This window comes from Moschus berezovskii, chromosome 4, assembly GCF_049115385.1.
Source record: "Moschus berezovskii isolate FMDL1 chromosome 4, NW_MosBer_1.0, whole genome shotgun sequence".
Lineage (NCBI taxonomy): Eukaryota > Metazoa > Chordata > Mammalia > Artiodactyla > Moschidae > Moschus > Moschus berezovskii.
In genome coordinates this window covers 25,369,198-25,395,927 of record NC_142463.1, presented here as the reverse complement: position 1 = coordinate 25,395,927, position 26,730 = coordinate 25,369,198, and the positions used below count along the sequence as shown (strand labels likewise).

The 26,730-nt window shown below is 36.3% G+C and overlaps 1 protein-coding gene across 3 annotated transcripts in view; it reads left to right on the top strand.

The window, feature by feature from the left end:
• Window positions 1-26,730, top strand: part of FAF1 (Fas associated factor 1) — a 514,461-nt gene that overhangs the window by 362,051 nt on the left and 125,680 nt on the right. For all 3 annotated transcript variants that reach the window (XM_055403873.2, XM_055403872.2, XM_055403871.1), the window contains exon 13: window positions 9,033-9,187. In XM_055403873.2, the coding sequence (XP_055259848.1) occupies window positions 9,033-9,187 (155 nt within the window). The remainder of the gene's footprint in view (window positions 1-9,032; window positions 9,188-26,730) is intronic.

The following is a 26,730-nucleotide window of genomic DNA, read 5'->3' as shown; positions in this document are numbered from 1 at the left end:
CAGACACGACTGAGCGACTTTCAAGATACTTTCATAAATGTACCCAGCGTCATGGCTAAAGTGTTTTTAAATAGTTTTAGACAAATTTCAGAAATGTTTGTAAAATAGCAAAACCAATTTTCTGTTTGGTTTTTCGCAGTCCATTTATTTACATATTATTTTAATATATATATTTTATTGAAGTATGGTTGAGTTACAATGTTTCAGGTGCATAGCAAGGTGATTTCTTTATACATATACACAGATTTGACTTAATATGAATAGAATGCTAGATTTCTGATTTAAAAAATAGATACACAACAGGCAATAAAGTTTACTATATAGCATAGGAAACTATAGTCAATATCTTATAATGACCTACAATGGAAAATAATCTGAAAAATTCCAAAACTGATTTTTTTATGCAGTACGTGAATAAAAAAATAATAAAAAACTGTTCTTAACTTTAAGAACAGTTCCATAAAGGAATTTTGAGAACCCATTTGAGCATTTATAACTCTAAAATGAATGCTTTGCTTTAACAGTACTTTGTTCATATTCAGGTTTTATTACACTCATTTTAAAAATTGGCCCATTTTAAAGTAGTGCTGGAGAAGGAAATGACAACCCACTCCAGAATTCTTGTCTGGAAAATCCCATGGACAGAGGAGCCTGACAGGATACAGTCCATGGCGTCGCAAAGAGTCAGACACGACTGAGCAGCTAAGCAACAAAGTAGTGCTGTTTCTACTTCCTCAAGTTTAGAACCTAAATACCATCCCTGGTCAATGTTTTTTAAAAAGAAATAAGCACTAATCAAATCTGAAGCCAGAACTGCAGTTGATAAGTTTCTAGCACTCTATCATCCAGAAAAATTAGCCAAACAGACCTATTTGTGCTTTGGAAAATATGCACAGTTTGTTCATCATGTCTTTGTTTTCTTTTCAATTTAAATTCCTTAAAGGCAGACAGTGTCTTTAGAGTAATTTTTTATGACAGCTAGGATAGCATCTGGCACATGTATGAGATAAGAACTATGATGCTAGTATAATTTTTGAAGTATATTTTCATATAAATGAAATGAATTTAGAATCTGCCTCTAATTATCCGAGTTATCAGATCTACCTAGTTAAAATTGTAAAAATCTTTAATGTTTATAATAAAATTATTTTTAAAATTAGTTAAAATTAATTAGTTTTAAGATATGCTGCTGTGTGAAACATTCTTCTCAATTTATTGCTGTTCACCATTTTTTGAGAGCCATATAACCGTATTCAAAAAGTTGTATAGGTAAAATTTATTAAAGTATGAAAAGCAAGGCTTATTTTTATTAGTGGGCTTTAGTCATATTTGTATCATTTCTCTTAAGGAGCCCTCCCGGTCCCTAGAAAGTATTTGTTACTCATACTACCTATTTGTAAAGGTTAAAAAGCTAAATTGGATCTCTTAAGTATTCCATTGGTAAATTTAAGAAGTTTGTTCCATATCTAATCTCAAACATTTTCATTTAAATATAGAGTATGGTAGAAAGAGAAATAATGGGAATTCTTATATTTAATTCTGAGCTCCCATTTACTTGCCGTGTGCTATTAAAATTAGGTTACTCAATCTCTCTAAGCATCAACTTAAAAATTTGTATTGTGGTACATACCTCACAAGGTTAACAAGAAATTAATATAAGTAAAACATCTTCAAAATGTTTGTGAAACATCTTTAAGATTGTTTGCGTTTAGTTGATGGACACTGAATAAATCAGGCAGGTTTGGATTTGAACCTGGAACCTGAAACTGACTGTGTAAGCCAGCATTTTCTCTGAAATGGAGATTAAAGTACCTTGGCAATTGACCCACCTTGAAATGATGAATCCTTACCTTCACAGTAACCAAGTTATTCAGATGCACATATTAGGAAAGATGAATAGGCCTACATAATTAGTACATGTAAAGGAGCAGTAGGAAATCAGACTGATATAGAGAAGTAGACTGGGGTTTCAACATGGAAATCCGTGAATGCCAGCTAAAGACTATTGTTATTGTGAGGTACTAGTTAGCTTTTGAAAGTGCTGAAGAAGAGGGTGACACTGTCAGAGAAATAAGTATTGTGGTGGCAGTTTGTATCAGTAGAATGGATGGAAAGGGAGAAATTGGTGGCAGAGACTGAGCAACTGTGTATGTTTGTATATGTGTAATTGTGGAGTGTCAGCCAATGATTAGAAAATCATAGTACAAGAATAGTGCAGTGTAGTTTACAAACTTTTTGACTCCTGCATTTCACAGCCTGTTAGCTTTTGTATACCTTTTTATACATGTGTATCTTCTAGTATCCTGTTTCTTCCACACCCTTCTTAGAGTGCCTAACAAGACAGAATAATACTGCTTTTGTCATAGACCTACACTAATGTGTTCTTACCTTTCTTTCCTCTGAAGCATTTCAATAGAATCTGTTGGTTTTATATTTGCCTTGTCATTTACAGTCTTTTATAAATAAGTATATTAAGAAAATCAAAGTATTTCTGATGTTAAGCAGGGCCTAGTATCTTTATTAGAAGTATTGGGAACTTAATTTCTCTAGCATATACACTTACGAAGAACGGGAAGCCCCATGAAGAACTCTAAAGATCAGTTAAAAGAGGACAGTGACCCAGTAGGGGCAAGCAATATAAGTAAATATTTCACAGAAAAGAAAAGTAAGAACAGTCAGTTTGCTGTAAAAGCTAATCAATTGACCTTCCGGTTTATTTTTTTTTAATAGTTATTTATTTATGACTGTTAGTTCTTAGTTTCAATATACTGTTCAGCTCTTAGTTTCAGCACACTGGCTCTCTAGTTATGGTTCGTGGGTTTAGTCACCCCATGGCTTGTGGGTTCTTAATTCCCTGACCAGGAGTCAAACCTGTGTCCCCAGCATTGGAAGGCAGATTCATAACTGCTGGACCACCAGGGAAGTCCCAGGCTTCCAATTTCCTTATTCATAAGAACTTTAGACACATGTTTATCTTTCTCAAAGTTATTTTATGACCTGAGTAATACAGTTTGAACAATGCAAACTGATAAACCCAATGAACACTTGTTAGCTTATTTTACAAAGAGAGTTTAATTTTGCTTTAGGCTTTTTGGTTTGTTTGTTTGTTTGTATAACCTATGACTTTCACATGAGCGATCTCCCAGTGTGAGACTCAAATACATCTCAGACGTATATGTCTTCAAGAGTGCCATTCCAACATCTGCTTTAGGAAGTAAGAGGGAAAAGATACCATTCTAGCATCTCTTCATCTTTGCTAGCTGGCTCTTTTCTTTTGGAACTTCTCTAGTTGGTTGCTATCAGCTGGTCCCTGAGCTCAGTTTTAGGAGCAAAAAAAAAAAGGCAAAGTGTCACAATTCACTCCAAAATCAGTCTGCACTCTTATTCTTTACTCTTTAAAATTACTAGCTTGGAGTTCTTTGAATACATCAGGCCGTTGATATCACAGGGCCTTTTTCCAACATTTTCTCTTTGCTTTTACTTTTTTCACTCTTCCTTTTTTCCACTATCACCTAAAGTTAAATTTCAGCTCAAATATCACCTTCATAAAGAAGCAGCCTGTCTGTTGTTCTTGCCTAGACCCAAGGACCCCCTCTGTTATAGTAGTCATGTCACCACTCTCATCTAAGGGTGTTGGACTTCCAAAGCTATGTGTCACCCAAGGCATAGAAAAGAGAAAGCTTTCCCAACATCACAGAGCTGGGAGGTGGCGAAGCAGGAATTTGTTTCCAGACAATGTAGCTTCATGCTGCTGTGCCACAGTTCTTACTGTGTGCTTGAGTCTTGGTTGGATGCTGGCTGGATCTATGAATATCCATATATAGGAACACGATTGTGGATGTGGGCAGTGAACTGGAATGAACTAATTAGAACTGGCCGTGAACTTAATTAGAGCCTAGATTTAAAACAATAAATAAGATAGCTACAAAGGACATTTTGAGGTACTGGAGAAATTTGAATATGGACTCTATATTAGATAATTGTACAATATTAAATTGTAAGTATTGTAAACAATATTAAATGGCTTAGGTGTGATTAAAGAAATAATGGTTATGTAAGGGAATATCCATATTTCTTAGGAGGCAGACACTAAAGTAGAGTAGAGGTGTCATGATATGTGCAGCTTTAAATGTTTCAGGGAAAGAAGCATGAAAAGAGTGATTGAGCGAATGCAGCAAAATGTTAATAATTGATCAATCTAGGTAAAATATAAAAGAGTGTTTACTGTTGTATCTGTTTTATCAGTGGGTTGTATCAGTAAACCACCCCCAAACCTAAAAGAAGAGTGATGATTCTGACTATTATGGTGATGATATAAAAGGAGAAGGGAAACTGAAAATGGAGAAATAAAATTGGGTCCCAGTTTACACAAAGATAATTATTTTTAATTCTTATACTGTAAAAACTATGAAATACCATTTCTAGAAATTATTTGTCATATCAACTTCAAAATCATTGAACACACAAATTATGGATATTCTGGTACCTAAAAAGAAACTAGACAACTTTCTTTTCAGTCCATCAGCAAATATTTTCTGAGTGTCTGCTCTATGCCTGACTTATTTTGAGACATAGCCAGCTCATTTCTTCCAGCTCTAATGTTCTGTAGTTCTGTGATGCTGAGTGTCTAAATACAATAGCTACTGTAGCTCAGGGCCAGGTCACATTGGTTGCTGTCGGCCTGGCATTTTCTAAGGATCAACTTCATACCTTAGCACCTGGATTTGAATATGAAGATTAGTGAAACCCTGAAATTGCGGACACAGTGAAGCATCCCAAACACTAGTAGAAATAAGCTGTATTTTTATGACTGTAATTTATCTTGAAATGGCCTTTAAATCCTTTATTTTGCATGGATATTTCCAGAATCTTGATCATAACAGCTGCATTTTATTTGGCACCTATTACGGGCATGCATTGTAAATAGGTATTTTACCTACTATATGCACAATCCTTACATCTTGCCCCCATAATCACACAGCTGTAAAGTGGCAAAACTGGGTTTAGCACAGAGCTTTCTGTTACTTTAATGCTTGGAGGCTTTCCTTTAACTGTGTTACCAAAACCTAGATCACAAAGAGGGAGTCTGAGGAGAATATAGCTAGGCTGCTTGCCTTTTTCCTCAACCAGACTTACACTCTCTCTGCCAAATTAGAAAGGAGAAATAAAATGTACATTCTTTAAATTCCCTGATCTTACTGCTTCTCATATGATACTGCAGTTAAATTTTTGCCTTCCGTATTTACCATCCCCTCCAGACCCCCAACTTTTAGAGAGCAAGGGAACTTTTTTTTAATTCATCTTTATATTCTCAATGCCTAACACATAGGCACTCTGTAAATGTTATTGAACTGAATTATTAATGGGCCAAAGGGAAAAATGGTTATAGTAATGGAAAACAAAACATTTTCCTATGCTTTTTCTATGTACTAAATGCCCTTTCTTCACAAAAGCAGTTTTCTGATATGCTCAACCCGGTTCTCACTGTTTTGGCCTGTGTTTTAGTTGAGTCAATAAAGTAATCACAAATCTGAGTCTAGGAGGGTTTCATTTAGGTGCCTATAATTTAATCAGAGATTTAGGTAACCCAAATTTAGTAGCATTTTCATATTGAGTCTTAATATTTTACCTATTTTTACTGTCATAATAGCAGAAGAAAAAAATTTCGTTGAAAGTTGAAAACGTTATTATGTTTAGGAGAAAAGATTATTTTAAGATTTTTCAGTTTTTCTTTTGAAAGCTACTATGGGAGTACCCCAACCTGAAGACCCTTCTCTGATACTTTTTGTATCATCTCCTTTCTCACAGTTTAGAGCTTAAAGTGAGATTTTTTTTTTTTAAGTGTGTTTTCCTGGCATCTCATGTTTAACAGTGTCAGGGGTTTGTGTCCCTGGAACGAAAACTGTTTCTCCAGAGCCTTTTTTCTCTCAGCTTCCAGTGAAAAGAGGGGCGAGGCAAGCCAGTCGCTTACCACAAAGCAGTGCCACCACAAAGGAAAGATTAAGGGTTTAGAGAGAGGTCAATGTGGGTTTTTCTCTAACTAAACACTTTCCTAAAGTTTCCTTGTGGAAAAATAATGAAGTCATCTCAGAGTTTTTAAAGAATTTTTATTTCTTTTTCACCGTCTGCATTCGCTTGTCTTCTCAGCATGGATGTTTAATCTTCCTAGGCTTTGTGAATTGGTCCAAATGAATAAGTGGTGAGCTGTCTCTCTAGGAGCTAGAGGCTTATTCTAAGGGCCTAATCACTGAGTAAACACATCTTTGCCCTCCCTCTCACAACTGCGATATAATAGTCGAGATTCTAGCACAGTAACCTGGATATTGCAGGGACCAGTGCTTTGAAATGCAGAATGGTTGATCCTCCAAAACAGACAGTGCCTGATCTTCGCCTGCCTCTTTCTTCTTTTTTTAAATTAAATATTGCCAAAGAGATGCTTTTTATTGCTTGATATTGTGCATTAGTGCCCTGGATTTCCAAGTTTAGTTTCAGTCAACACTGTCGGCTGCACTTATAGGGAACTCTCCATGTTGGGTTTCTTAGTAGCCTCTTCAGTATATGTGTGTTTGTTTTGGAAGAGCATTCAAATTAAATCAGTGAGATAGCAATGTAAATTGCTAATCTCTTTTCTAAAGTCTAAATGTTCCATTGCAGTGTTCTTGAGAGAAATAAGCATTTTAAAGATTTAGCCATTGCTATTGTTTGGTTAAAAATATGCAGATTCAAAAATGGATGGCTCTCTTGTTCCCAGTGTCTCTTTAAATGTAGTTGCTGAGATACAATCAAGCAGAATTAGAGGTTGACATCTCTCTGTTGGGCTAGAGAGCTCCTAAGAAGAGGACTTGTTAGTGCTGGACTTGTTAATGCTGCCAGGTTCACATTCCCACCCCTAAAGCAGTGGATTTCTAGATTCATTTACTAAGAGTGATTTGGCTACCATTTGGTGTCTTTTTTGCCAGAGGACTGTCCTTGATACCAGCATTCCTGTTTCTTTCCTCAAATATGCTGAGACCTGTGCTAACATAGGGATGCAAAGAAGACCAAAAGAGATCCTGTCCTTACCCTTGAGAGACTTTGTTTAGAGGGGAAACTGGTTAACAATTATAATATAACAGAAGAGATAGAGGCCCCAAAAGGAAGCACTTAACACTGCCTTGGAGAATCAAGGAAGGCTTCATAGAGGCATTTACTTTGAGCCTTGAAGATTGAGTAGGAATCTTCCAGATAAATGTCTCTCCCACAATGTGTCTGATTACAAACTTCCTAGATACCAGCTACTATTATCTGCAGGTGTCAACATAGATGAAAAAACCCTAAGCCTTTCTTGTTCGATGTTTCATCACTACTGGTTCCTGCTGAGCCTGAGACAAAGAATATTTTACAAATACTTGTTGAATGAATGAATTGACACCTGGAAGCAGCTACTGTTGGCGCTGCTTACACTCAGGAGTTCTGCCCTTATTCACATTACATGCTGTCTCTGAGGCCCCAGAAGTACTGATGTTTGAGCATCTGGTGCCTTAATACTTTACAAGCTCTCTAAACCTGGAGTGTAGTGTAGTTGGGTTCTTTGCTACTTCTATAGTATCAAAGAAGGAACACTAGGCTTGGAGTCAGTCAATCTGGATTCCAATCCCAGATATACTACTTACTTATTAGTTGTGAAATTTAGAATAAGTCAGGTTTCTAAAGCTCAGTTTCCTCATAGGTTAATAAAGTTAAGAATACTATTTTACAGGTTTATTCTAGGGATTAAAGTAAATAATGGGTGTGTAACTAACACACTTATTTTGGAAGCATCTACTTCTGGCTACTCTCATCTAGTACAAAATTTTCCTTTGAAGAAAATAATGATTATTATTATTAGGATTGTTTATCAACATAATTCCAAGCATCAGATGTTCATCAGCATGAATCCTTCTTCTATAAATGGGTTAAATAAATAAAAACCCTGGATTATAATAAAAACCCTTCTTTTGTTCATCTTACTACACAACAGTTTTTCTTTATCATCACATTCTTCTTCAATATGAGGGGAAGGGCTCTAAGCTTCCTTGAAATTGTCCTTCACCAGAATTTCACAGATTAGTTTGTATATATATCATAATATTTTACCTTTCCATTTCCTGGTAACTGGCTATTCTTAAACTCAGCTTTTCTATAAAGTAGCACCAGAATATTAGTTAGGGACAGTTTAGGTTCTTTAACCACCATTGTTGTGGTTAAAGGTGACATTTGTAAATTATATTGCTCAATATCAGTTTTTAGTTTCAGTTATTTTATTGATTATCTAGCTGTGACAAAGGGTACATTTAAAAGAGCAAATGTCATTTCTTGAAAGCAAGTTTTATCAGGCAAAAAGGAAAGAATAATTTTCTATATGAGAAACTACATTGGATGTTTTCTGAAATAAAAACTAGAAAGAACTCATGTGAAGTAAACATTTTTCTATCATTCTTTCAAATGGCAAGTAGATATCAATCACATGTTCTGAAGTAAGGACTTTGACATGAGAAAACATTAAGGACTTTGAAATTACCTGTGGAACTAAAACAAAAGTTATTTCAGACTTGTTTCTTTCAAGTAGAAGAGACTCTTCAGTGTTCAGGTTAAAAACATAAAAAATATGTAAGGAGATTTTGGCATTCAATCTTAATCGGTATTTTTTTCTCTGTGTTGTTGAATAGCTCAGAATTAATTTTCCCTTTACTTATAAAGTAGGTACTAAATACAAAGAATTGTATTACATTTCCTTTAAAGAAATGCAATCCTATTTTGACTCATGCTTGTGATAGGCTTGCACATGTTAACAGGAATCTATGACAGCAGTCTGTAAGACAGAGTATAATCATCCGAAGCAAAATGTATTCAAATTAGTAGATGCTTTAGGAGCTCCAGGTGTCAGATACTCTTAGGGAATAACATTTAATTTTTATCTTTGTTGTTTGTATTGACTGATTGTGCCCTTCAAAATTCAAGAAAGGTTACATTAGTGGATATTTTAATTCATCAATCTTTTCTCCTCTTTTCAGAGAAAGCTTCTTGCTATCTACCTCCACCATGATGAAAGTGTATTAACCAACGTGTTCTGCTCACAAATGCTTTGTGCTGAATCTATTGTCTCTTATCTGAGTCAAAATTTTATAACCTGGGCTTGGGATCTGACAAAGGATGCCAACAGAGCAAGGTAATACTGTTGTTCGTAAGTTACAAGTTGGGCTTTTATTTTTTTTTTAAATCATCATTGTATTTGATTTCTTATCATCATAAACATTTTTATCCTCAGCTTAAGTTTTCTATTATTACATTTAATTAGATAAAAACTGTTTGTTGTAGTTAATATATGCAGTTATTTACAATTGTGAAAAATACTTTAACTAATAAAAGATTTCTTAAATTCAGGAATAACCCAAAAACCAAAACTAAAATACATTGTTCTTTTTGCAATAATAAAATACATTTCTTTGTACTGTATATTCTAATATTCTAATATGTTGTTGAACTTTAAAATCTGTTTCTAATAATATTCAGAAAAGATAAGGAAAATCTAATATATAATCCTACTAGTAAGTTTACTGTCTTAATAATTCCAGTGATGAAGGCAGGACATTCTGGACCAGTCCAGTGGAGTTGGTAATAGCTTAACTCTAGCATATGCTAATTGATGTAATCGCTTTATTGCACACATTCTTTTGCACACAGCCAGCAATACATCCATATTCTCAGTAGAAAAAAAAAATTCCCTTTCCTAGCTGTCAGGATAAATTTGCTTAGTTTGTTAATCATAATATCTGTAAGTAATGAATAATTCTTCATATTTTGCCTATTTGAGTTTTACCATCTGAAATATATTTCATCGTGTTTAATTACACATGTGGCCATAACATCCTGTGATGCAACTTTGGGTGGTGTTAACACAATCATAATCACAGCCTGCTGTTTTATGAACAGGGAGATTAAATTAATTCATTTCAAGGCTATCCTATTGTAGTTACATGATTTAAATGACTGTAGAACAATTGGAAATCATCTGATTTGTCTTTTTATTATTTTATGGCTCACTGAATTTTTGCTCATCATTCAGACTTTGTTTTATGTAATCTGAATCTGAAAAGAAAGATGATTCTTCCCTTAAAAGTGAAGCAAAAGAATGTTGAAGCAATTTCTTCATCTAATACTTCATTTCTTTAAGTAAATGGTTAGGAATTTTCATAGGATGACTTCTTTCTGCCTTGGAAATATTCCCTGTTATACATAAATAAAGAACCTTCAGCACCTGTATTTGTTTAAATTAAATCAGGTTATTATTCACACTCAGTTAAAGGTGATGAAAAGCAGTGCCAAAAACAGATAAAAATGCTGCATCGAAGGTCTTTCATGAGGCAAAATACATAGACTGGAGACTTGGCTAAATCTTTTGCCATTCACTGGCAGTAAGGAATCTCCTCCTTTCCTTTTATCCACAACTTGATGGAGAAGGAAACACTATTTCTAAACCATCTGTAGTGGCTAAGTTCAGCAGGCTACCTGCTGTTATTTTGTTCTATCCTCCATTTAATTCCTTAGTTCCTTTTATTTTACAATGACAAAAAATTGCAGTGTAGTTTCTTTTGAAAAGAAGTGTTTGAGGGTTTTTTTTATGACTGGCAATCAACAGCCATGTAATTGCTTTGTTATGTTTTACTAAAGAAGTCTGTTAAGTAGCACAACTTTGATACACTAGTAATAAGAGTTTGCAGGTTACAGAGACACCTGTGGTGACCAAAGCGACAGAAGCTGCTTATTAGAAAGAGCCAGTACAGCTGTGTCCTATTAACTCCTTATGACACTTTTTAAAACACAAAATAAAGGCCTTGTTTAAGGCTTTAGAGCTCTTTCTCAAGGAGTTGCAAGACCAACTATGAGGTATGATAGGATATTTCAATCTGCATTTATGTGGCATTTCATTATTAAGTTACTGTTATGAAAATAAAAAGAAATGATATTAAAGACTAAATAGAAACATCTAGGAATTTAATAAACATAGGAACAAGAAACAAGGCAATGGGGAGAAAACATAATTTCTGGGATTTAAAATATTTGGCATCCTTACTCAAAGTCAAATTCTATCCATATTGCAAATTAAATATTATTTTAAGGTATTACATTTATCTCTATAAAGTAATCATTATAATTATGTTGCTACTGTTTGTGTACAGCTACTCATTTTTACAGTTAAGGCCTATGGTAAAATTCACATTCTACAAACACAAGATGAAAATTTGCTGGAATGGAATGTTCTTAAAAAAGAGTAAAAGTCGATTTCCTTTTGATATACAAAATTATAAGAGAATTACTTAGGCTGGTGTATTGCCCCCCAAAAATGTTTGGGGTTAGCCACAATTTTCTTACCATCTACCATAGATTCATCTAAATAAAATTAATTGAGTTTCCATCTCTGTGATGTCTATAAGCTATTTAGTCTGGATGCTTTCTTGGTGGTTTTATGAGACTATCCTCTGATATGATAGCTGGGGACATTAATGCCCAAGACAGGAAAGGACTTGCCAAACTATTTTATTTTTGCTTAAGAAATACTTGGATTAAACCTACAGAAACATTAGTCCTCCATAATTTACTGTGAATCTCTTCTGTTTTAAGTGAAGGATATTGAACTAAGTGAATGCTTTGGTTAAGTTACAAGAATATGAATGTGAATTGATATTATAAGGTAGATATCCTGGTTTTGCTAACAATCCAGAATGCCTGATTTTGGTAACAAACTAGAATAAATAAGAAACAGATTTCTATAAAATGTCACAGGTATACATCACTGAAGATAGAGATGGTTGGGATTTCCCCCTTCCAAAATGATTCTAGTAACTTTCTAAGCTGAATACTTAAGTTAACCAATCTATATCTGTATAATGAATTAGAATTACTTCTAGATTGATCGTGGAACAGTCCAAATATTAACTAAAACATCAAACTTTAACAGTAGTGATTACTTACTTGTCTCTTTTCTCCCTCACTAAATCATTATCTTCTGGAAGGACTTATTTTGTTTATCTCATTAAACAAAGCACTTTACGAAATTCTGGGGAAGAAACTGAATAAGAATTGACAAATGAATGTATTCATTTAATTCCACTGAAGAATGTTGCTTATAATTTCAGTATTGTATATCTAAATGGAAGTTTCTCTCTTAGAAAATTCTATATGGTCTTACTGGCTGCCAGGTATAGTTGCATTTCAGAGCCACTTTTTCTTAAAGCAATAGGCAGAAAGCCCTTGTTAGTCTTGAAAGGTGCTAGAGGATATAATTTCCCAAATATCCAGTAAAGCAATGATCCTGATAAAAACAGTAGGATACAACTGTAAAGAAAAAGCTAAAACCAAATAGATGATAGTAAACAAAGAGATCTTGTAAATCAATGGAAGTGGCTAAAATATCTTAAGAAAGGTTTATATTGCTCCATGTTTATTCATTTATTAAACATTTATTGCTTCCCTGGTAGCTCAGATGTTTTAAAGGATCTGCCAGCAGTGCAAGAGACCCAGGTTCGATCCTGAGTCAGAAAGATTCCCTGGAGAAGGAAATGGCTATATGCTACAGTCCAGGGGGTCACAAAGAGTCTAACACAACTGAGCAATTAACACTTTCACTTTTCAAACATTTACTGACTGTTTAATATGAACCAGGATCAGTGCTATGCACTGAGGATGAAAAGTTGGAAAAGATACAGTACTAATACTTAAAACACTCATAGTCTAGTAGGTAAGACTGACATAAGAGCTAATATCTAATATGAAATATATACAGGGTGCCTTGGGAGTATAGATGAAATTCATACTGAGTCACTCTACCTGAGTGAGCCAGGGAAGGACTTGAAAGAGATGGCACACAGAAGGTGATAATAGATTTTCACTCTTTCTCTTCAGAGATTTTTTAATATTAGCAGCATTCTTACTTTATTGAGTTGCAGATACTTGCTATTCTTACAAAAGGATATTGGTACTTTAAATAGTTAGCTATCTCAATTGTGGAGGAGAGAAAAAATAGGAGTTGGCCAACTAATGTAATCCTGTGTGGTCTGAACCAAATTGAACATTAAGGCCAAGCAATTGGGATAGACAGATCTCAAGAAGTTGTTTTGTCAATAATTCATGCTGGTATTGGCATATGCTTATAGGCAGACAGTGGAGCAGAGATCAGGAGCCCTTTGGACTTGTAACATGTACAAAACCATGGTGGATTTAACTAATAAACATAAACAACAAAACTATTTTTAGCATAATATAGTGAGTGGATGGTCTATGAGAAAATAATTTCTTGAAATTCAGAACACATATTACTTCTAGGACACCTTACATCTACTTCCATTCTCCCCTTGCCTCAGTCTGGGTGAAAATGCACTTTCTGTGTACTGCCATAGTATCACTGTACTAACTTGTATTGATGGCATTCATTATATGGAATGTTTATTGTCTATCTCCCTGTTAGGTTGTCAGCTTCCCAAGGGAGCTATGTTTGTAATGTCAATGCATTAAAGTACCTTTTAAAATATAAGTGTTATATAGATAGATTAAACCAATAATCTCTAATAGGATTTTTGAAACATAATAAATAAGAGAGATGAGCATGGATAATGGAAATATCATTGGAAATGCTACCATATCCCTCTAATTGTATGATTTTCCCCAACAGCCATTAATAGGAATAATAAAGCAAAAGTCTTCTCCTTGCAGAATGAACTAAAAATAACTAGAAGGGGTGCCTCATCTTCTGCTAACATTAGTACGCCAGGCTGTTGTGGCCTCAGCTCGTGTGCCCCCAGCACCCGCTGGCCATTTGGAAAGAGAATTGAATTCTAACCAAGATGAGTTTATCCATTGGTTCCAGAGTTTCTCCCCCAGACTCACCAAGTCTCTGTGATACCGCTAAAGCAATTGGTCTCTCAAATTGGGCCATTTGGGATGGTGCTCTGAACCTTCTGCTTTGGTGGTGGCATTGATTAAAATAAATATGCCCATTGGATATATAAGAATGGTGGACTTGCTTCGTGGTGCAGTATGTCAAGAAGCTAGGCAAAGGCCCATCTGGGCACCACCATAATTAAATATTCATAGAACTATATAAAAAACTCTATTAGAGCTATTTGGGACTGGGTAGTGGGAACATTGACACATGAGTGCCCTTGGTGTTGAACTATAGGTTCTTGACTGAAGTTGTTTCGTCAGGGAAAGCCATGTAACACGTGTGGCACAATAAACCACCTGCATTAACCAGTAATAAGTAGGTTAATGTGTATCACTTGTTCTGAATAGGCCCACGTGGCTAATGTCTTAGTACATCCAGTATAGATATTGCTTTAGATTATCTCATTCTAGAAAATTTAAACATTGAATTTGACTAGGATAATGCAAACTGGGTAATCAGCAATCTGAGTGCTGAAGAATGAGCTGCTTATATGTAAGTTCCTGAGATGAAAATGTTTGGCACATCAATGTACATGCCACAAAGTGTTAAATTAGTCATTGCACACTATTTCTAAGTGGTGTTCAGAGTAGCTGCAGATAGAACCCTAGGAATTACTGACAGAGCCTGGGTTACACAGGTTACGTGTAACATATGTAGCATTACACAGTTAGTACCAGTGTTCACAGACAATTCTGTTGCCTATCAATGTTAGCTTTTGAACTTAATGCCCTTGGGTGCAGTATAATAGGTCACTGTAGACTTAGGCTGCTGTGCTGACAGGTACTTGTTAGCCTTGATATTCAAGTAATAGTTTTCCACATTACTTAATCTTTGGCAAGAGTTAATTGGCTTAAATCTCTTATTATCAGTAGGTTGTCTGCCTGCTCTTTCCATCTCAGTAATTAGCCATATCACAGTGGCTTACCCTTAATTCCAAACTACTTGCTGGTTCATGCCTGGCTGAAGCTAGCTGACCATGTTACTCTAACCCTATGCTTCCATTTAATCCAGCAAATATAGCCCAGATGTGGTGTCTCCTTGGGAGACACAAGGAGTGTTAATTTCCAGCTGTTTTCCTAGGAGCAGATATGGATTCTGCAGAAGTAGCTGATAAAAACAGATGGACATGTTATGGTCAGAGTATTAAGACTTCCAGAGTGCCTTCATGCCAGATTTCCATATAATTTCCCCCAAACTCCTTTATTTCCTTTGTGACACATTTTCCTTCCAAATCCTTATAAAGGAAATGTATTGCCATCCTAAACATCCCAGGTCAAGGCTTAATTAATGCTTTAAAATAAAGGTTCCAAAACACCAGGAGAGTTTGTCATTTTCTCTCTGGTTTGTTTTGTGAAGAGGAGGAGAGAAGGTGAGGAGGAACCCCTCCTGTTCCATGATTACATCCTACCCACTCATTTTCTCCTTTTCTCCTCTGCTTTTGATTTTTAGTGGCGGTCTTAACAGAATGTCAAGATCAATTTGCAGCATGGTTAAACTCAAGGTTTGCATTCTGCCAGCAGCAATTGTCCCTGCAAACAATGCTGTGTGTTCTTGTAACTTCAGAAGCTTTTAGAAGGATCATGGCAAGGGCAGCATCTAATGACTTTATTAGTGTAGGGTTTCAAAATGGGCTCAGTAATTGTTCATATCTCTTCGTCAGCAAGTCATAATTACTGCTCAGCATTGTCCAAGGGTGCACATGTAAATAGTTTCCTAATAGTACTGAAAAGAAGGAAAAGAGGGAGAAGATAAAAGGTGATGGCCTCTTACAATTGAAAAGAAGCCAGTCTATATATAGATGATGGCTGAACTGTTTACATTTTTTACTCTTTTTAAAATAGACAATTATCCTTTTAAAAGTATTCTTTGATATAACTTTAAATTACCTCTTTACAAGCTTTTTTAACTCTGATTTGGATACTTCCCACACTACTACCTAGTACTGCAGTCATAACTGTCTGGTGGTGCATGCATTGTATCTGAATCAAGCATTTGTGTAAAAATAACTTTACTTCCTTGACATTCATCTGTTAACAATTAATACTATTCAGGAAATATGTGTTTATCTCAGATACAGTTGTCTGTTTTCACAGTCTACATGAAGACTGTTACAAAAGAACAATGCAGGGTGATACTGTTGACATGGCAGTCCAAAAGCACATTTAAGTTTTTATCAAATCCCATTTTCCTCATGCACTAGACTTTTCTTATTACTCTATTGGCGTTTTCCTTGGTCTTTCTCCTAAACTCTGTGCTTTGAGTATTCTAGGGATCTTGATTTTGAGAATAGAATTAAAAGAATTGTTGCGTTCTCAAGATATATAAAGTTTGAGCTTCATACCAAGCCTTCACCCCCTTGTGCTGTATTGCCAAATCCATACCTCTTGTGTGACTCCCATGTATAGTTTTGTTCAAATATTCACTTCCAATGGCTAGTTATCTTTGTATTTTAGGAAATACAGGTTCAAATAAATATGACTACCAGAGATACTCAATTCAATTTATATATATAGATTACTAAACATGTGTTATCTAGTGAAACAAATTGTAAAACGATGACATTCCCCAAATAAAATATTTTTTAAAGTAATATACCCCCTCATATCATTTCCTTTTTTTCTTTCCTGAAATTGATAAGATCTCAAGAGATTTTTCTTAATTGCTTCGTCAGTATTGATCATTTCTATATTCGTGGTTGTTTCTGAAGAATTTTTACTAATCATGTCATCTATGCCATTTAAATTGGTAGTGTATTTCTCTCTTTCATAAATGCTGATAGTAAAATGCTGAGAGAAACTATAAAAAGAAACATTAGATCAGTCATATAAAACCACCTATGGAAACTGATTCCTTTGATACTTTCCCAATATTTGCCTTTCAGTCTACATAGATGCTCAAAAGATGTTTTAGTGCCCAATAATCTTAGTGATTGAACCTGCCAGATATGCAGATGACACCACCCTTATGGCAGAAAGTGAAGAGGAACTCAAAAGCCTCTTGATGAAAGTGAAAGAGGAGAGTGAAAAGGTTGGCTTGAAGCTCAACATTCAGAAAACAAAGATCATGGCATCTGGTCCCATCACTTCATGGGAAATAGATGGGGAAACAGTGGAAACAGTGTCAGACTTTATTTTTTGGGGCTCCAAAATCACTTTGGATGCTGATTGCAGCCATGAAATTAAGACGCTTGCTCCTTGGAAGGAAAGTTATGACCAGCCTAGATAACATATTAAAAAGCAGAGACATTACTTTGCCAACCAAGGTCCGTCTAGTCAAGGCTATGGTTTTTCCCATGGTCATGTATGGACGTGAGAGTTGGACTGTGAAGAAAGCTGATCGCCGAAGAATTGATGCTTTTGAACTGTGATGCTAGAGAAGACTCCTGAGAGTCCCTTGGACTGCAAGGAGATCCAACCAGTCCATTCTAAAGGAGATCAATCCTGGGTGTTCATTGGAAGGACTGATGCTAAAGCTAAAACTCCAGTACTTTGGCCACCTCATGCGACAAGTTGACTCACTGGAAAAGAGTTTGATGCTGGGAGGGATGGGGGCGGGAGGAGAAGGGGACGACAGAGAATGAGATGGCTGGATGGCATCACCAACTCGATGGACATGAGTTTGAGTGAACTCCGGGAGTTGGTGATGGACAGGGAGGCCTGGCGTGCTGTGATTCATGGGGTCGCAAAGAGTCGGACGTGACTGAACTGAACTGAATCTTAGTGATTGAATCTGCCAAACATACCACCAAAATTTGAAAGAGGAAATAACTATTTGTCTGGAGTTGAGGGATCAGGTAGATGTTTCGGTAGATGTTTAGGGAGTTTTCGTAGATGTTTAGGTAGTTTTTTAGGGAATAGGTTTGGTATACTTTACTTCAGCATACATTTGTATCTTTGTACTTGGTTGGTTGCATTATCATAATGGAGAAAAGTATCAATTTTATATATTTACAAATAAAGAGTTAACTATAAGGGTTTTTAAAGAGACATTTGTTAATTTATCTGTTGTTGACTGATTCAACCTGTAGCCACAACAGTTTTTAAAATCCTCCTAATAAGTTGTCACCTTTCATGTATCTTTCCTTTCCTCAGTATGTGATCAGCACCAAGAAAGTCCTCTTTAACATACTTCTCAACAGATCCCAACTAACAAAAGAATGAGGCAAGTTTGTATGAACAATAAAGAGGCTATGACTTTTATGTCTCAATCTGAGAAATTATGTTTCCCAGTCCCAGTATCAGATAAGTATTGGAGGTTCTGAACTAGTCTCAGATAAGTTACTTAATTAACAACCACAGCAACAAAAATTTGTTATTTGGATATTATGAAAGCTATGTAACTATTATTTATTCTTAAAGCAAAACCTATTCACATTTAAATATGTTAGCTGATATTCTTAAAAGACTGATTTTCAGTACAACTGTTTCCTTCCTTATGTATGCAGACAGTCATACGTAAATCATAAAATGTAGGTAAATTAAGAATAAGACTCAGTTAGTCTGGGATTATGAAGAATAAGGGATTATTAGGCAGGTGGTAAAATATTTTTAGCTTTTTTTTCTTCTGTGAAAATGTGGGGGAACTGACCCTATTTGAATTTTTTACCTCTAAAATTCTATGACTTTCTGATGATGTGAACACACAGTTTTCAATAGAAAAATGAGAGGTAAGCAAGATTTCATTTTAAAAATGAATGTTAATAAAATTTGTAAGTAAATTGTAGTGTACTGCCCTTACCAGCTGTGATCCAATCAGAGTGACCTTAGTGGGGTCTAGCTAAGGAAACCACGACCATTTCCTACCTCTTTTACCAGTAAAGGCATCTTCCTTATTCTTAGAACTGTCATTCAAACTCTCACCATTTGTGATGGGAGCTTCTACTTACTGACCAGAGTGTCAGTAGCTAAGGTCAAGATTATCAATACTACTTTAACACACACACACAGCAATTGCAATCATTAATTAAGCCCCAACTGTGTGTCAGATGCTGTATGTGTTGTTCAGTCTCTCTGGTTGTGTCTGACTCTTTGCGACCCCATGGACCATCTCCCAGAGCTTGCTCAAATTCATATCCATCAAGTTGGTGATGCCATCCAACTGTCTCATCCTGTGTTGTCCCCTTCTCCTCCTGCCTTCAATCTTTTCCACCATCAGGGTCTTTTCTAATGAGTCAGCTCTTCGCATCAGGTGGCCAAAGGATTGGAGCTTTGGCTTCAGCATCAGTCCTTCCAATGAATATTTAAGGTTGATTTCCTTTAGGATTGACTGGTTTGATCTCTTTGCAGTCCAAGGGACTCTCAAGAGTCTTCTCTAACACTGCTATATATAAGCTCATTTAATCCTCACTCTATATATACATTACCTCACTTAACCATAGTTCTGTAAGGTCAATGGTAAAGTCCAATTTCACACGTTAGGAAGCTATTTTGACTCAGATTCTATATCTTACTCAAGGTCCCGTAAATGGCTGTACCAGATATAAATCCTAGATCTACCTGTGCTTTTCTGCTACATACTTCTTGTCCCTTGACCTTGTCAGGCTGGATTATTACCAACAAATTGTACAAAAACTGTGTATAGACCTGTGGGAGGTATAAGAGAAGTATAAGACGTGGATCTTTTGCTTAGGGAACAAATAAACACCAAATTCACCAAATCTTAAAGAGTTGGGAGTTAGAAACATTCTTAGTTAACATCCAGTTTGCAGCTGTGCAGGAATTTTCCCCTATGTTATGTCTAACTGATATTACTACAGTCTGCATGATGGCTCAAACAATAAAGAATCTGCCTGCAATGTGGGAGACCTGGGTTTGATTCCTGAGTTGGGAAGATTCCCTGGTGGAGGAAATGGCAACCCACTCCAGTATTCCTGCCTGGAGAATTCCATGGACAGAGGAGCCTGGTGGGCCCCAAATTAAGCAAAGAATCAGACATGACTGAGTTACTAACATTTTCACTTTCGCTTTGCTACATGAATCCTGCTAGGGACAGAGAGATAAAAGTTTCAAAAGATTTTGAGTGACAGGGATTTTTGCAGTAGTAATTCTTCCCATAGAGAACTTCTGCAACTTGCTCCCTTTGGGTTCTAGTTTTGGCCTTGGAATTACCTGAAATAAGACTAGCTTCTTTTCTGCATTATAATCTTTTATTTGTTTAACCCTGTCTTGTTTGCCTTAATTTTCTTACCTTTCCAACCAAGTGTATTTATTTCTTCCATTGTTCCTCATATGATAGGGTATCTAGACCTAGCCCATTCTAAAGGGACCCAGAATCAAGCATAATACTTCAGTGAAAATTTGTCTGATGCTGTGCTCAGTTGTAGTTTATTATTGGCTTTTATTGAACTGAGGAAGTCAACCAAAATCCCCTAGCAGTTTTTCAGGTATGGAGTGGTCCAGAATGGACTGCGTCTGAGTTGTTATTGATATTAAACCAGATTTCTACCATTCTCTACGAATATAATTGATTGGCAAGATCTTTTGAAGCTTGTGTTCTATTAACTCCTCCAAATTTTATCACTCATAAACAATACCTGAACTTCTTATTGTCTCCACTCCTGTTATCATTCTTGATAGTTCTCTCAGTTCCCAGACTTGTCCAACTAGAGAAAAAATTTTTTCTTCTCTTTGTTTACCACACTTAGACCTGGTCATCAATAGAAACTGTATCACCTTATATATTTTTATTTCAAGCATCTGGCTCTGACAAACATGTCCTATTTCACTTACCTCCTCAAGTGTCACCAGTGCTAAAGTTGTTTCGTTTTGTTTTTGTCTCATCATGCCCTTCAATCTGTTGACACCCACCACCTGACCTCATCCACCCTTTCCTGTGTCCAGTCTTCATTTCCTTCCTTGTCCTATTTAAATTTCAAGGTTCATCATTATCACTTCTTTGTAATACTTGAAACTGCTTCATCTCTGTCTTCCTCCATTGCACTCAATTTGTTGACCCAAACTATTCACCGTCTCTATGCCCATGCCTTGCAGTTGAACACTGCTGGAGACAATCACACTGATTTTTTTAAAAAAATAAGCACAAACAAGGTTTTGTACATAAGCATTGAATTCAGTTCTGGCAGCTAAAGGAGAAAGAGGAAATGTGATAGGCATATCCTCACTCATTCATCTATCCATCCAATGTGTATTTATTTTATGTGCCAGGTACTATGCCTTAGAGTTTATGATTTACCATTTAAATTTTTCATTGTCTGATAAAAGGTAGCCTAATTGTGTCAAAATTTCCTGGCACTGAATTCAAAGAAGAATTTTGTTGCATGATTTTCAATTTGAGAAACATTAGGAAATGTAATAATAAAATATAGTAAACAATTAGTTTCTCCTATTGTAGAAAGATGAATCACTTTAAATAGATGTTTCTTATATCAATCCCCTGTATTGTATTAAATCTTTTTTCAGACATGGTAATTCTTTAGGTGAGTACGGCCCTGAAATACTCCTTTTCACGATCTAACTCATATCAGGCATAGAGCTTAGAAAAAGCCTTGTAGTAAACCTGACCGTTCAACTTTGTGTCAAACATCAGCTGTCTCAAGTGAGCCTTTGTTAAGTGCTGCGTTGTAATCAGTTCTTGCTTGAAAGCTTTGATGAGTGACTGAAGTGCTAAAACTCTGTGCTGTTGGTCATTTATCATTTAAAAACTTTTCTCCTGTGCCTAAGACTTCTCCTGATGCTCTCTTACATTTTTTTAATCCTTTAGAATAATAGTTCTTTTCAAATACATAAGAAAATTGTATATAAATATCAAGGTCTCAAGAGAAGCCAAGCAACTCTGAAAATTTTTTATATAATAATGCTGAGTGAATCTTACTTAATAAATAATAAAATCACAGAGTCTCCAAATTTTGCAGGAAAAAAAAACATAGACTATAACATGGAAAAAAATATATATACCTTCATTTTCCACCTTAGAGTAAGGCATAATCTTACGTTATGATGATTCCATAGAAGTCACAGAGCACTGTAACTTTTAATACAGTGGTTGGCACTGTATTATATGTATGACTTCTTATTTAAGTGATATGAGTCTAAGATTTGCTGTTATAACTTACTTTAGGAACCATTTTGCCATATCCTTAATTTGGGAGGAAGGGAAGAGAAAGGAAAAGCCCATTTTGACTCTAAAGCATATAATAGGGAGGAAAATGGTAATTTTGATTAATCTACAGACCAACTCCTAGAGTAGATATTATTGCCTTCACTTTATATGTGAAAAAACAAAGGTTTAGAGAGATTAGGGCTTCCCTAATAGCTCAGTTGGTAAAGAATCCACCTGCAGTGCAGGAGACCCTGGTTCGATCCCTGGGTTGGGAAGATCCCCTGGAAAAGGGAAAGGCTACCCACTCTAGTATTCTGGCCTAGAGAATTCCATGGACTGTATAGTCCATGGGGTCGCAAAGAGTCAGACACGACTGAGTGGCGTTCACTCACCCACTCACTCAGAAAGATTAAGATATCCAAAGAAACAATTAGTAAGCAACAAAATCAGGTTTATTTTACTCCGAAGTCCTTGTCTCACAATATTGCTTACAATAATTCCAATTAATACTTTCTCTAATATGTTAAAATTTGGATACTTTATACCTCTTCTAAGTAACATTTTCAATTAGTAGATGGTGACAGGATGAAATTATGTAAAAACTACCCTTACCGTACCGTTCGTCGCTTAGTCGTGTCCGACTCTTTGCGACCCCGTGGACTGTAGCCTACCATTCTTCTCCGTCCATGAGATTCTCCAGGCAAGAATACTGGAGTGGGTTACCGTTTCCTTCTCCAGGGGATGCTAAAAATCAGGTGGGAAGCTCAGAGTCATGAGCTTGGGGATGAATACCTGCTATTTTGAGGGATCAAATGACCTATCAAGGTAGAAGCATACTGAAAGAGGCCTTGGAGACGATGGTAATTCATACCAACTGTCTTAATTAAAATGATTTCAGAGGACTTCCCTGGTAGTCCAGTGACTAGGACTCTGCCACTCTGCCAGGGAGCCCAAGTTTGATTCCTGATCAGGGAGCTAGATCCCACATACTGCAACTGAGACCTGGCACAGCCAAATAAATAAAGAAAAATAAACTGATTTCAACTAAAGTAGTTGGAAGAGAGAAAGGAAGATTGTATGATCATCAGTGTTACAGTGGAGATAAAAGTTATTGAAGCATGAACTAGCCCATTCTTGTAACAAATATTGATATATACTGTTTGGCAGTAGGTGCTAGGAATACAGATGTGATTAAAAGATGATTCTCTTACTAGCTGTCCAGGAGCACTGTCTTGGAACAGAAAGTTCTCCATGATTTCTAAGCTCCCATTCCTTTCTCTGATTTTTTTTTCAGCCCTTAAACTGAACCACTCTATCTAGACCCCAGTTTTATATCAGATTATGTTTCCTGTTTGGCAGTGTTGATTTATCAAACCCGAAATATTCTTACTATCTTAAGGACACAGACCATATCTAATCTTGCATATTTAGTTAAGTTAGTTAAGTTGCTCAGTCGTGTCCAACTCTTTGCGACTCCGTGGACTGTAGCCCACCAGGCTCCTCCATCCATGGGATTCTCCAGGCAAGAATACTGGAATGGTTGCCATTTCCTTCTCCAGGGGATCTTCCCGACCCAGGGACCGGACCCAGGGATCGAACCCAGGTCTCCTACATTGCAGGCATACGCTTTAACTGCTGAGCCACCAGGGAAGCCCCTCATAAATACTGATCAATTGGTAAAAGGCAGAACACAGAAAAAATATTATCTGCCATTTAACATAAATTTGCGCTCTTATATAGCCCCTGGAAAATGAATCTTCTCTTTACATTGCTAGAGAAGAATGTCTGCATTTGATAAGTGATTGGGTTAAATGTTCTCTATTCTCTCACCCAACTTAAAATGGGGTACTTAAATGTTTTTGAGTAATAAATGTTCATATTCTTAGTCATGGTGAGAAGACAGCCAGTTATCTGATTATTGTCCCTCCAAAAAATTAGTATAAATTGGTCCCTGTAAATTACTTACAGCCCTGTCATTAAACTGTCAGTGTTTTAAAGCGTTTCCACTTGAATAATTTATAGATGACAACAATGAGATACTTTTTTTTTTAAACTCTGACTACTAATCTATTGAGATAATTTAGCAGTTTACTATTACTGTTTAGTCTTAAACCACAGACAAGTTCAGAGTTCCAAAGAATAGCAAGGAGAGATAAGAAAGCCTTCCTCAGCGATCAGTGCAAAGAAATAGAGGAAAACAACAGAATAGGAAAAACAAGAGATCTTTTCAAGAAAATTAGAGATATCAAGGGAACATTTCATGAAAAGACGGGCTCAATAAAGGACATAAATGGTATGGACCTAACAGAAGCAGAAGATATTAAGAAGAGGTGGCAAGAATACACAGAAGAACTGAACAAAAAAGATCTTCACGACCAAGATAATCACGATGGCGTGATCACTCACCTGGAACCAGACATCTTGGAATGTGAAGTCAAGTGGGCCTTAGAGAGCATCATGACGAACAAAGCTAGTGGAGGTGATGGAATTCCAGTTGAGCTATTTCAAATCCTGAAAGATGATGCTGTGAAAGTGCTGCACTCAATATGCCAGCAAATTTGGAAAACTCAGCAATGGCCACAGGGCTGGAAAAGGTCAGTCTTCATTCCAATCCCAAAGAAAGGCAATGCCAAAGAATGCTCAAACCTACCGCCAGTTGCACTCATCTCACACGCTAGTAAAGTCATGCTCAAAATTCTCCAAGCTAGGCTTCAGCAATATGTGAATCGTGAACTTCCAGATGTTCAAGCAGGTTTTGGAAAAGGCAGAGGCACCAGAGATCAAATTGCCAACATCTGCTGGATCATGGAGAAAGCAAGAGAGTTCCAGAAAAACATCTATTTCTGCTTCATTGACTATGCCAAGGCCTTTGACTGTGTGGATCACACTAAACTGTGGAAAATTCTGAAAGAGATGGGAATACCAGACCACCTGACCTGCCTCTTGAGAAACCTGTATGCAGGTCAGGAAGCAACAGTTAGAACTGGACATGGAACACCAGACTGGTTCCAAATAGGAAAAGGAGTACGTCAAGGTTGTATATTGTCACCCTGCTTATTTAACTTATATGCAGAGTACATCATGAGGAACACTGGGCTGGAAGAAGCACAAGCTGGAATCAAGATTGCCGGGAGAAATATCAATAACCTCAGATATGCAGATGATATCACCCTGATGGCAGAAAGTGAAGAGGAACTCAAAAGCCTCTTGATGAAAGTGAAAGAGTAGAGTGAAAAGGTTGGCTTGAAGCTCAACATTCAGAAAACAAAGATCATGGCATCTGGTCCCATCACTTCTTGGGAAATAGATGGGGAAACAGTGGAAACCGTGTCAGACTTTATTTTTTGGGGCTCCAAAATCACTTTGGATGCTGATTGCAGCCATGAAATTAAAAGACGCTTACTCCTTGGAAGGAAAGTTATGACCAACCTAGATAACATATTAAAAAGCAGAGACATTACTTTGCCAACCAAGGTCCGTCTAGTCAAGGCTATGGTTTTTCCCGTGGTCATGTATGGATCTGAGAGTTGGACTGTGAAGAAAGCTGATCCCCGAAGAATTGATGCTTTTGAACTGTGGTGCTGGAGAAGACTCTTGAGAGTCCCTTGGACTGCAAGGAGATCCAACCAGTCCATTCTAAAGGAGATCAATCCTGGGTGTTCATTGGAAGGACTGATGCTAAAGCTGAAACTGCAATACTTTGGCCATCTCATGTGACAAGTTGACTCACTGGAAAAGAGTCTGATGCTGGGAGCGATTGAGGGTAGGAGGAGACGGGGACGACAGAGAATGAGATGGCTGGATGGCATCACCAATTCGATGGACATGAGTTTGAGTGAACTCCGGGAGTTGGTGATGGACAGGGAGGCCTGGCGTGCTGTGATTCATGGGGTCGCAAAGAGTCGGACACGACTGAGCGACTGAACTGAACTGACTGAACAGACAAGTGAAAGATGATTTTCAGATTAAATTTTCACAAAGATTCATCTTGTGGTTTCTTAAATTCATCTTTAGTTTGGCTGTGTTCTTTAACACGCATGCATTCAGTATTTGCATTTGTACGGAGAGACATTATACTATTCTTTTAGAAAACAATTTGACAGTATTTATCACCAGTCATTAAATGATTCTATACTTTTTTACACTGTAATTCCACTTCACAGACAGACTTTTCCCTTAAAAATACTTTAAGAATTTATCCCAGTATTATTTATACTGATTAAAAAAACTAAAAAGAAAAATCTAGCTGTAGGTGAATAGTTATGAATATGGTGATGTTACGTCTACTCAATGGAATTTTATTCAGCCATCTAACTTGCTGGTTCATTACTTTTGTAAAGGTGGCAAAAGGACTGTATCCAACTAAATGCTAATTACCACAAAAAGAAAAAGATGTACAAAAGACTGATGAGAAATAGACAACTGTGATTAACATTGTGGTAAATTTGGAGGTTGTGTGCAATTTTTCTTTGTTTTTGTAAGAGAGTTACTGTCTTAGGTTCAAATTCTTTATTGACTGCGTAATACCTTCATGTTAATCAAAACTCAAAGTCATAGAAGGGTACATAATGAAAAGTCTTCTCCTTATTCTCGTTTCTAAGTTACCTTTTCCAGGAGTAATATCTTAAATTTCTTATTTATCCGTCCAGAGATTATTTTATACATAAATAAGCTAATAAATCATCACTTTCCCATTTTACACAAATGGTAAA